General features: G+C 38.0%; 1 protein-coding gene across 1 annotated transcript in view; it reads right to left on the reverse strand.

The window, feature by feature from the left end:
• LOC129641370 (pregnancy zone protein-like) overlaps positions 1-9,524 on the reverse strand; it is a 65,794-nt gene extending 56,270 nt beyond the window's left edge. Inside the window, exons 1-6 of the mRNA XM_055566100.1 lie at positions 9,442-9,524; positions 7,055-7,235; positions 5,758-5,908; positions 5,557-5,609; positions 4,429-4,449; positions 3,802-3,970 (exon numbers count right to left, since the gene is read on the reverse strand). Coding sequence (XP_055422075.1) covers positions 3,802-3,970; positions 4,429-4,449; positions 5,557-5,609; positions 5,758-5,908; positions 7,055-7,235; positions 9,442-9,524 — 658 coding nt within the window. The remainder of the gene's footprint in view (positions 1-3,801; positions 3,971-4,428; positions 4,450-5,556; positions 5,610-5,757; positions 5,909-7,054; positions 7,236-9,441) is intronic.
• Between the last annotated feature and the right edge of the window lie 2,434 nt (positions 9,525-11,958).

Raw genomic sequence — 11,958 nt, forward strand, 5'->3', positions numbered from 1 at the left:
CGGCTCAGACCATGAACTCCTTATTGCCAAATTCAGGCTGAAATTGAAGAAAGTAGGGAAAACCACTAGACCATTCAGGTATGACCTAAATCAAATCCCTTATGATTATACAGTGGAAGTGAGAAATAGATTTAAGGGCCTAGATCTGATAGAGTGCCTGATGAGCTATGGAATGAGGTTCTTGACATTGTACAGGAGACAGGGATCAAGACCATCCCCATGGAAAAGAAATGCAAAAAAGCAAAATGGCTGTCTGGGGAGGCCTTACAAACAGCTGTGAAAAGAAGAGAAGTGAAAAGCAAGGAGAAAAGGAAAGATATAAACATCTGAATGCAGAGTTCCAAAGAATAGCAAGAAGAGATAAGAAAGCCTTCTTCAGCTATCAATGCAAAGAAATAGAGGAAAACAATAGAATGGGGAAGACTAGGGATCTCTTCAAGAAAATCTGAGATACCAAAGGAACATTTCATGCAAAGATGGGCTCGATAAAGGACAGAAATGGTATGGACCTAACAGAAGCAGAAGATATTAAGAAGAGATGGCAAGAATACACAGAAGAACTGTACAAAAAAGATCTTCACAACCCAGATAATCACGATGGTGTGATCACTGACCTAGAGCCAGACATCCTGGAATGCGAAGTCAAGGGGGCCTTAGAAAGCATCACTATGAACAAAGCTAGTCGAGGTGATGGAATTCCAGTTGAGCTATTCCAAATCCTGAAAGATGATGCTGTTAAAGTGCTGTATTCAATATGCCAGCAAATTTGGAAAACTCAGCAGTGCCCACAGGACTGGAAAAGGTCAGTTTTCATTCTGATCCCAAAGAAAGGCAATGCCAAAGAATGCTCAAACTACCGCACAATTGCACTCATCTCACACGCTAGTAAAGTAATGGTCAAAATTCTCCAAGCCAGGCTTCAGCAATATGTGAACCGTGAACTTCCTGATGTTCAGGAAAGGGTTTAAAATCTTTTAAAACCAGGTTTTCTTCCTGGTTTTAGAAAAGGCAGAGGAACCAGAGATCAAATTGCCAACATCCACTGGATCATGGAAAAAGCAAGAGAGTTCCAGAAAAACATCTATTTCTGCTTTATTGACTATGCCACAGCCTTTGACTGTGTGGATCACAATAAACTGGAAAATTCTGAAAGAGATGGGAATACCAGACCACCTGATCTGCCTCTTGAGAAATTTGTATGCAGGTCAGGAAGCAACAGTTAGAACTGGACATGGAACAACAGACTGGTTCCCAATAGGAAAAGGAGTTCATCAAGGCTGTATATTGTCACCCTGTTTATTTAACTTATATGCATAGTACATCATGAGAAACGCTGGACTGGAAGAAACACAAGCTGGAATCAAGATTGCCGGGAGAAATATCAATCACCTCAGATATGCAGATGACACCACCCTTATGGCAGAAAGTGAAGAGGAACTCAAAAGCCTCTTGATGAAAGTGAAAGTGAAGAGTGAAAAAGTTGGCTTAAAGCTCAACATTCAGAAAATGAAGATCATGGCATCCGGTCCCATCACTTCATGGGAAATAGATGGAGAAACAGTGGAAACAGTGCCAGACTTTATTTTTCTGGGCTCCAAAATCACTGCAGATGGTGACTGCAGCCATGAAATTAAAAGACGCTTACTCCTTGGAAGGAAAGTTATGACCAACCTAGATAGCATATTCAAAAGCAGAGATATTACTTTGCCAACAAAGGTTCGTCTAGTCAAGGCTATGGTTTTTCCTGTGGTCATGTATGGATGTGAGAGTTGGACTGTGAAGAAGGCTGAGCGCTGAAGAATTGATGCTTTTGAACTGTGGTGTTGGAGAAGACTTTTGAGAGTCCCTTGGACTACAAGGAGATCCAACCAGTCCATTCTGAAGGAGATCAGCCCTGGGGTTTCTTTGGAAGGGATGATGCTAAAGATGAAACTCCAATACTTTGTCCACCTCATGCAAAGAGTTGACTCACTGGAAAAGACTCTGATGCTGGGAGGGATTGGGGGCAAGAGGAGAAGGGGACGACAGAGGATGAGATGGCTGGATGGCATCACTGACTCGATGGACATGAGTCTGAGTGAACTCCGGGAGTTGGTGATGGACAGGGAGGCCTGGCATGCTGCAATTCATGGGGTCGCAAAGAGTCGGACACGACTGAGCGACTGATCTGATCTGATGATTAGACATGGTCACAGGTACAGAGGGGCCAGAAACTTTCAGTTTGTCCTTATTTTTTTCCCTGTCTGTTCTAGCTCTTTTTCCTAACTTCTAACCCTGCTGACTCACAGAAACCCTGGGCCCACTACCAGACACCTGGTTATAGAAATACAAAGTGGGATGAGGGAGAGCTAACATCCTCCCATTGATTCTTCTACCAGTTTCCTCAGTGGTCCATTCTGGAATCTGAATGTGCCCTTGTAAGTTCTGATCTGTACATCCTCACCCTTGCTGCAGGAGGCCTGGCTAGTAATTTCCTCAGATCCACCAACTCCTCCTGCGGGACTCTGACTTTTCCAGTCTCTCCCACACAGTTGTATATAAGGTTAGTCGTTCCTATAATTAATCCCTGTTCCATAATTCTCATGGCGGTTCTGGTGAGACTGGAGAATCCGGTTTTTGTGATAAGTCTCCTATTCATGGCAAACAGACGGAGAAAAAGTGGAAGTAGTGGCAGATTTTATATTCTTGGGCTTCAAAATCACTTCAGATGGTGACTGTAGCCATGAAATTAAAAGCTGCTTGCTCCTTAGAAGAAAAGCTATGAAAAACCTAGACAGAGTATTAAAACGCAGAGACATCACTTTGCTGACAAAGGCCTGTATAGTCAAAGCTATGGTATTTCCAGTAGTCATGTATGGGTTTGAGAGTTGGAGCACAAAGAAGGCTGAGCACGGAAGCACTGATGCTTTCAAACTGTGGTATTAGAGAAGACTCTTGAGAGTCCCTTGGACAGCAAGGAGATCAAATCATTCCATCCTAAAAGAAATCAAACCTGAATATTCATTGGAAGGACTGATGCTGAAGCTGAAACTGCAATGCTTTGTCTACCTGATGTGAAGAGCTGACTCATTGGAAAAGGCTGTGATGCTGGGAAAGATTGAGGACAGGAGGATAAGAGCGGGCATAGGATGAGATAGTTGGATGGCATGACTGACTCAATGGACATGAGTCTGAGTGAGCTCCAGGAGATAGTGAAGGACAGGGAAGCCTGGCATGCTGCAGTCCATTGGGTTACAAAGAGTTGGACATGACTTAGCAGTAGAACAACAACAACTCCTTATCCACAGCATGATGTATTTAACTTACATTAGAAATTCTACATAATTGATAACTAATAAGATGGTTTCAATGTCTGAGAACTATTATTAGCGTAAATTACATGTAGGTTACAGACAGCAAGGATGCAATCCCAGAAAATACATCCTGTTATAAGATATAGATCAAGAGATGCATGTACATAACACAATATATTGGTTAATAATTTATGTTTGAATAGGGTCAGTTGGAACTATTAAAATCTCTTATGCTTCTTGGCTCCATGATTTTGGTAAATTTTTAACTTCTCTAGTATCAATATACTCATTTGTAAAATAGAGATGGTATAGTATCTGCCTCAGAGGGCTATTGTAAGGAATTAATGAGATAGTGCATGAAGTGTTTGGCAAATATTTAGATAAATAAAAATTCTTGCTACTTTTTGATTGTTATATGCTAGATTTTTGCTTGTCACTACATATAAAAATGATCCAATCTTGTATTCTTTAATGTCATACATGTGTTTGACATGTGTAGAATTCTTACCGTATTCATCAACTTCAAAAGAGTGCTCTATTCTTTTCCCAGGCTCCTTCAGCAGTACCACCTTGTAGGGACCCAGTGCAGGCTCCACTGAGAGTGGGAAAGAGAGCTGACTGAGTCCCCCTTGCAATTTGAAACTGGGCCATTGGAAAATCCGGTTCCTTTTGGGGTTCTATATGTAAAAGCATCACAAGTATATTGAAGCAATTGAAATATATAGTTTTGAGTAGAAGAACAGCTTTTCAGGGAGGATGACATGGGAAGCAGGCTAATTAGCTGGTTGGTAAATTGGCACCAGAGGTATTAGCAAAGGTTTCTAAGAATTCTAGACTGAGAAAAGGGCAACTTGCCCAGCTGAGATATGACAGGTGATAGTACCTCTTTTTGTGATTATGCATACCTATCTCGGTCAGAAATATTGGAAGAGCCACTACGTTGCATCATCTCAGGGTATTTTGTTATTTCATTGACATCTTATCCACTCTCCCCAGGATTTATGAGAGACAGGGAAAACAGTATTTATTTAGTTCTGAAGCAGTGCCAGTGGGGAAGGAGAAAGTGGAAAGAGGAAAGTTAATATAACTCACAGTGAGTCCTCATCCCAAGAGAGAGACACAAGATATTACCTACCTCAATATAAACCACCAGGAACTGAAAAGAAAACAAATAGCGTGAGTGTGAGACCGAGTATAGAAAGACAAAACTGTGACACCAGCATTAAAACAGTATTTGGACCAGAAGGAAGTGAGCCTATTCAGTTCTTGTCTGGATGAGGAAATGTGGCCCTGTTTGAGTCATAACACTTCATATGTTTGGTCTGGGACATAGTCTCTGAAGAAATGACGGGGGCTTCCCTGATGGCTCAGTGGTAAAGAATCCACCTGCCAGTGAAGGCGACAGTTTCTATCCCTTATTTGGGAAGATCCTCACATGCTGTGAGGCAACTAAACCTGTGTGCACCAACTATTGAGTCTGTGCTCTAGAGCCTGGGAACCATAACTACTAAGCCCATGCACCTTAAAGCCTGTGCTCTGCGCTGTGCACTGCGGCTAGAGAGTAGCCCCTGCTCTCCACAACTAGAGAAAAGTCTGAGCAGCAACAAAGACCTAGCATAGCCAAACATGGATAATCTTATTTTTTTTTAAGAGAAGGAAAAAAAATTCTTAAAAAAAAAGAACAAACAGAAAAGAAATCATGATTTCCTTTTATGAAGTAATGTAACCTAGATTTGTGTAAAAAGGTCCAAATAATGAGTTTTATTTGGCAGTTGACTTTCATCTGTGAGAAATTCTCCATTTCTCTTAAGAGAGATATCAAATGCATTTATTTTCTTTTGTTCATTTAGAATAATTGAGTCTTTAAGGAGATAATTTCAACCGAATATTTAATTAACTTTAAGAATGTAGTTGATGAACTTATCTCCCTTATCCTCCAGTAGCCATATGCTTTGGAGAACTTTCTGTGGTAAGTTTAAGTATCTCATATTAGTTTCAGGTTCTCCAAAGAACAGATTTTACATTTTGGCTTTTTTTTTCCTGCCAGTCTTACTGCTGGGAAAGATGGAAGGCAAAGAGAAGAGGGCGACAGAGTAGGAGATGGTTAGATAGCATCACTTACTCAAAGGACATGAACTTGAGCAAACTCTGGGAGTTAGTGCAGGACAGGGAAGCCGGTGTGAGGCAGTTCATGGGGTTGCAAAGAGTCAGACACAACTTGGCGACTGAACAACAACAAAATAGCCATTGCTATGAGACTCACCGTTTCATTCAAAGGGTGAAAGTTGACATCCACAGAGACAATGCGGAATTGCACTGAAACACAAGAGATTTTTCTCATGAAAGCCACCAATGGAAATTCAGGGTGGTAACACAAATAACAATGTGCCAGGATTTCCAAAAGGTAACAGAGAACTACACCTCCAACCCTTCAGATTGCCTTTGCTTGTTTAGTTCCTTATACCTGTTTGTCCTGGCTTGTAGATGGGTTTGTCTGTGTGGACAAAGACTAGGCTTTCTGCTTTTGTAATGTATATCTGCTTCTTCTTTATGAAGTTCTGGGTTGGTCCTTGCACCTGCACGGTTATGAATGCGAAGGGAAAAGAATCCGGAATCTGTAAAACAGAAATGAGCTGAAGAATCTGCCCAGATCCACTTCTGAATGTCTCAGCTTTTGTGACTTTCTCATTTCTCTAGTTAGTCCCATGGGAATTAGTAAGAGCTAGGCTTCCTTGGTGGTTCAGATGGTAAAGAATCCACCTGCAATGCAGGAGACCCAGGTTTGATCCCTGGGTCAGGAAGATCCCCTGAAGAAGGGAATGGCTATCCACTCTAAGATTCTTGCCTGGAGAATTCCATGGACAGAGGAGCCTGGTGGGCTACAGACCACAGGGTCACAAAGAGTCAGTTGGACATGACTGAGAAACAGATACTTTCGCTTTCATTTTTTCAGGGTCAAATGGAATGTCCCCTGCTTTATAGATTAATATGAGTGTGTAACATGAAGGCAGCAATTTATTGAATTGATTAAAGGAGAAATGTCATTGCAATAAAAATGAAATAATTCTTCAACTAGTCATGACAATGAAGGAAATAACAAGTTCTCATTTTGACAGTAATATGGTAGTATTAAAATAATTTTTAAAATTTATTTTCTAACAGTCAAAAGTAGCACTGTATATTATCATTGGTAGTAAGCTGGTATGATTAACTATTTAATACTTTAAGTTAGTAAAAGGTTACAAGGACAGTACATTAACCATCAACCATCTGGGAGATCTTAGATAAGTCACTAAACTTTATGAATCTGTGTTTATATCTATAAAGGCATGAACATGATTTACCTTCAAAGTTTGCTTTAAGAACAAACAAAATCCTTCTTATAACCATTCTTATCTTTTGTATATTGTACCAGTTCTGTTTGTAAATATTATGAACGTATATTCAGTAGAAATTTTATCTTTAGACTTGTTTGAAATTCACTCTGTACTCCTCATTTGTCTTTTTTGTATTTTATTTTTTATTGGAGTATAATTGTTTGATGATGTTGTGTTAGTTTCTGTTGGGCAACAAAGTTAATCAACTATATATATACATATATCCCCTCCCTCTTGGACCTCCTTCCCACCTCTATCCCACCCATCAAGGTCATCACAGAGCACCAAGCTGAGGTTTTTTAATTGTTGGGGGTCAGAACCTAAGGCATCAACTAATGTGCTCTCTCTGTAATGATTTCCCTTCCCCCAAGGAGGAATGCTGACCGTGAAGGAGCTGCAGTAGAAGGAGTTTTTCGCCTCCAGGTCTGTGAGGAGATTCCTGCCCTGCGTCTCATATTCCAAAGTTACTGTCAATGCCACTGTCTCATTCAGGTGATTCAGCAGGACACAGACCTTCTCAGGAACACCAGCATACAGCTGTGATGGGACCAGCACCAGGTACTGCCTGTGGAGAAGAGGGGTCTGGGTCAGCCATGGAGGGGTTATTGTGGTTGTTTTCTAGATAATCTTTGCTATCTTCATCAGTCACAGAACCAAGTTAGATTTCAGCAGGAGTGGCAAGGAGTATATTCCTCAAAGGCCAATCCAGAGACCTTAGAAACTCAGAAACCCCCTACCAAGTTAAACACCCATACATTTCTCCAGTATTGTGGAAATAGTCACCCTTACAACATTAGTAAACCTATTCGTAAGCTATGGATAAGCACTCCATGAGTTGTTATACATTTTGGATAGAGGTACTTTTCTAAATTAGAAATTTTCAATGAACCAAGAAAATGTGATCACACATACACACACACACACATGAATATTATTCAACCTTAAAAAAAGGAGGAAATCCTGCCCTTTGTGACAACATAGATGGCCCTTGAGGGCACAGTGCTAGGTGAAATAAACCAGAGAAAGACAATTATGCCTGGTATCACTTACATGAGGAATCTTTTTTTTTTTAAGTCAAACTTAGAAACATAGAGTAGAAAAGTGCTTTCCAGTGGCTGGGAGGTAGAGGGAAATAGGAATATGTTGGTAAAAGGGCATACACTTTCATTTATGAGGTAATAAGAGCTGAAGATATAATATCTAACATGGTGACTATGGCTGATAACTGTATTATATAACTGCAATTTGCTCAGAGATCAGAAATTAAATGTTCTTACCTCTCCCTCAAAAGTAGATAGCTGAGAGACAGATGTGCTAGATAAATCATTAGATTAATCTATGTGATAGATTAGTTAGGTCAATGGGGAAAATCCTTTCACAATATATATGTGTGTTGTACACTTCAATACAACTTTAATTCTCAGTTATATGTCAACAGCCCTCTCAAAACACTTTGCCATTTCTTTCTCCATTTAATTTATTAACAAATGATATTATTAATTAATTAATTAATTATTGCAACCAGTAAGAGAATCTGTCTGTATGTGGTCTTGGGTTTCGTATGATGGTATCACAGGTCACTTTGTTTCAGGAAACATTAAAGAGATAACAATTCATGGAGAGGAACTGAATCTATTTTCAATACTGTTTTGGATGCAACCTTAGCTCTTTTCTTTCTTCCACTCTCTGCAGATAGAAGACAAACTAGGCTAATCATCAGACGTGTTACCACGTACACCCAGAAGAAAATATCATCCCTCTGTTGCTGTTTATCTATCATTTAGAAAAGCCCAAACATACTGAACTCTGTGATGCTCTGGTGGCTCATGCTTGTTGGTCTATCTGAAGTGTCCTGGTCTAGCTGGAAAACTTCTATTTGCTTCATAAGACTCATCTCAAAAACAACTTTGGTGATGCCCCTTCCTTTATATACGTTCCCATGATGAGTTAGGTATTATTTGTCAGTATTCCCACAGAGGGCTTCCCTAGTGACTCAGGAGATGAGGGTTTGTTCCCTGATCCAGGAAGATCCCCTGGAGGAGGAAATGGCAACCCAGTCCAGTATTCTTTCCTGGAAATCCCCTTGGACAGAGGATGTTGGCGGGCTACAGTCCATGGGGTCGCAGAGTTGGATACAACTTAGCAACTGAACAACAACAATTCCCACAGAATCCTGGTTCTGTTTTTGCATTTTATTTCATTCTCTGTGCACCATCTCTCTCTCTCTCTCTCTCTCTTTTATACTATGAGGTACTGAGGTCACAGCCCACATTTTGTTGATCTGTATGTTCTCAAAGTCTAATGCTAGCCTTTAAAGATTTGGTGAAGGATTGAGTGACTTGACACACAAATCCTGGCTTGTCTTTAGGTCTAATCCATCTTGGGAACCCATGACTTGGAGGAGACAAAGATACTATGTCACTTTGCAATGGCAAAGACAAGACACTGCAGCCTTTTTCATTAGCCAATAAAGAATTTATCTCTTTTTTTGGTAGGAATTATATATTTTTATTTGGTGAATATTGTAGAATTCCATCATCTTGGATGATGGAATATTTGTTTCACAAATATTTCACAAATATTATTACCTTGTGTTTCTGAGTTTTCTAGAACTGGAGTATACCTTTTACCACCTGTGGTAATCATTTTTCAATGCTTTTCAACAGCAGATAATTTCATAGAGAATTAAGGAATAAAAAGGCAGACATCAAGAAATGGATAACAGAATGGGAGAGAGGAAAGGAATAGAATTTTCTGGAAATGTTGCTTACGGTTTGGAGGTAGCTGAAGCATCTCTGGGAAGGAGCAAGAAAAGCAGAATCAAGACTGGATTAGGCAGTTGATGTCCCCTCATGGTGTAGAGAGGAACAGGAAAGAATGGGAGTCTGAGTCCTTGATTCCTTGAACTCTGTTCTTATTCCAGAATCCTTGGTTTTTATTTTACCTGATGGGTAGTGAAAGTAAACGGCCAACCATTTATTTTTGTAACATATTAACTACTTCCAGTATAAAAAAATCAATTGCAGATCACTTCAATCCACTTGCTCAGATTTTCAAAGGGCATGAAAAATAGCATGTTGAGACTACATTAGTTGTGGTCATTAATCAGCAACTTTAAACATCTTTAAGAAAATACATCAAAATAAATGATATAATTTGATGAAATTAAGAGCTACTTATGTAAATACATAACACAGATCTTTTCCTGGAAGTCCAGGGAACAGCACACATTCCCTGAGCATCAACCGATAGAGTTCATTAACAAAACAAAGGAAAATTTATCCCAGAATTTTAAACAAAATAAATATAAAGATAATCTCTCCATTGTTTGAAAGCTTAGTTTTCACTTTTTATAGCTATCTTTATATTTATTTATAAAGAAAATGAACCCATGTAATACATTATTATAGTTTCTTAGTTCATTTAACGTCTAGAATATAAAGCCAATCAATTAATTTTATCTTCTAAGAAAAATAACCTTTAGAATCTTTAAAAAGATGGTACAAATGAACTCATTTACAAAACAGAAATAGAATCACAGATGTAGAAAACAAAGTTACTAAGGGGGACAGCACAGGGGGAGGGGGAAGGGATCAATTGGGAAATTGGGATTGACATACACACTACTGTATATAAAACAGGTACTAATAAGAACCCACAGTGTAGCACAGGGAACTCTACTCAGTACTCTGTAATGATCCATGAGGGAAAAAAAAAATCTAAAAAACAGTGGATATATGTATATATAAAATTGATTCACTTTTGCTGTAAACAGAAACTAAGACAACATTATGAATCAACTATACTCCAATAAAGATTAATTTAAAAAATATAATTCCAATGATGATAATAAACTATTAGTGATATAATGCTAGGTTAAATAAACTGTAATAATACATTGTGTGAGGCCTTGGTACCTGGCAAATGCTTGCTGAATGAAGATAAAATGCTTTAGCTTCATTTGGTTTCTTTTCTCATTAGAAACTATGCTCTTCCCACTTCCATCCTGCATTCCTACACTGCCATAAATAAATATCTTCATTCTCTGCCAGCTTAATATGGAATAAAGTAACTTACAATAGATAATAAATGATTTTTAAGAAGGCTCCAAGTAACTTTTCATAGGCATAATTATACTTTTTTGGATATATACCAATCCCTTACTTTGGCCAAATGCCTAACGACTAAGTATAAAAATCTGCATTTTGATGAAGCAAAATCACCATTACAGTTTAAATTTCTAGAGTAGAAGAATAAATCTGAAGTATTATAAAACTTTATTGTTGTGATTTTTAATTGAAAATGATAGTAGATACATTTAAAATATTTATCATAGAGCATAAACAGTATGTTCTCTACATTCTCTGCTAATGCTTATATTACATATTTTTGTGGTCTTCAATCTTTTTCCTCCTTATATTCCCAAAAGAATTTTATTAAGCACGTAACCTTTCACACATGCTTAGCTTCTAAAACTTCTCATCATGAGTAAGATAACAAAAAATATAAATACTGATATTTTAAAAATAAAGGGAAATACCATTTTGAAAATGTATTCAGTGAAATGTAAATACTGCAGTCATTTATTGCCTACCATTATCCATTTAAAACAACATGATCTATTCTTTTAAAAGTTGGAAATTTTAGCATCATTCTTGTTTCTGTTCAATCTTGTATTTCCATTCTTATTTCCCATATAATTTTACCTTGTTATTTTATGCTTCAATATATTTTATTTTTTAAAAGATTTTTTTTTGATGTGGATCATTTTTAAAGTCTTTATTGAATTTTTTATAATATTACTTCTGTTTTATACATTTTTCTGGCCTCGAGACGTGTGGGATCTTAGCTCCCTGGCCTGGGCTTGAACCTGCACCCCCTGTGTTAGAAGGTGAAGTCTTAACCACTGGACCACTGGGGAAGTACTGCTTCAGTATATTTTAAAGATCACTCTATCATACATTTCTGAAACTAAAGATAATCAAAACTATAAAAGAGGTTCTTGTACCTATCCAGTTCTGAATAGTAATAGATTTTTCTAGATCAAGCTATCATTATAAGTATGGTCAATATATTCTTCATCAAAACTATATATAGCTACTATAATTTCAATAATATTAAACACAAGAAAAATTTTGTTTGAAAGTCATTTCTAAAAAATGAAATTAATTGTATATTCTATCCATCTGGGTCCTCCAATCAGATCATGTGTCCTTGGTTGAATATGACTTACTGCTAGATTGACACACATCTCACCTATCCTCTTGCTATGTTTTCTATTCTCCTAT

The sequence above is a fragment of the Bubalus kerabau genome, chromosome 1, assembly GCF_029407905.1.
Source record: "Bubalus kerabau isolate K-KA32 ecotype Philippines breed swamp buffalo chromosome 1, PCC_UOA_SB_1v2, whole genome shotgun sequence".
NCBI lineage: Eukaryota > Metazoa > Chordata > Mammalia > Artiodactyla > Bovidae > Bubalus > Bubalus kerabau.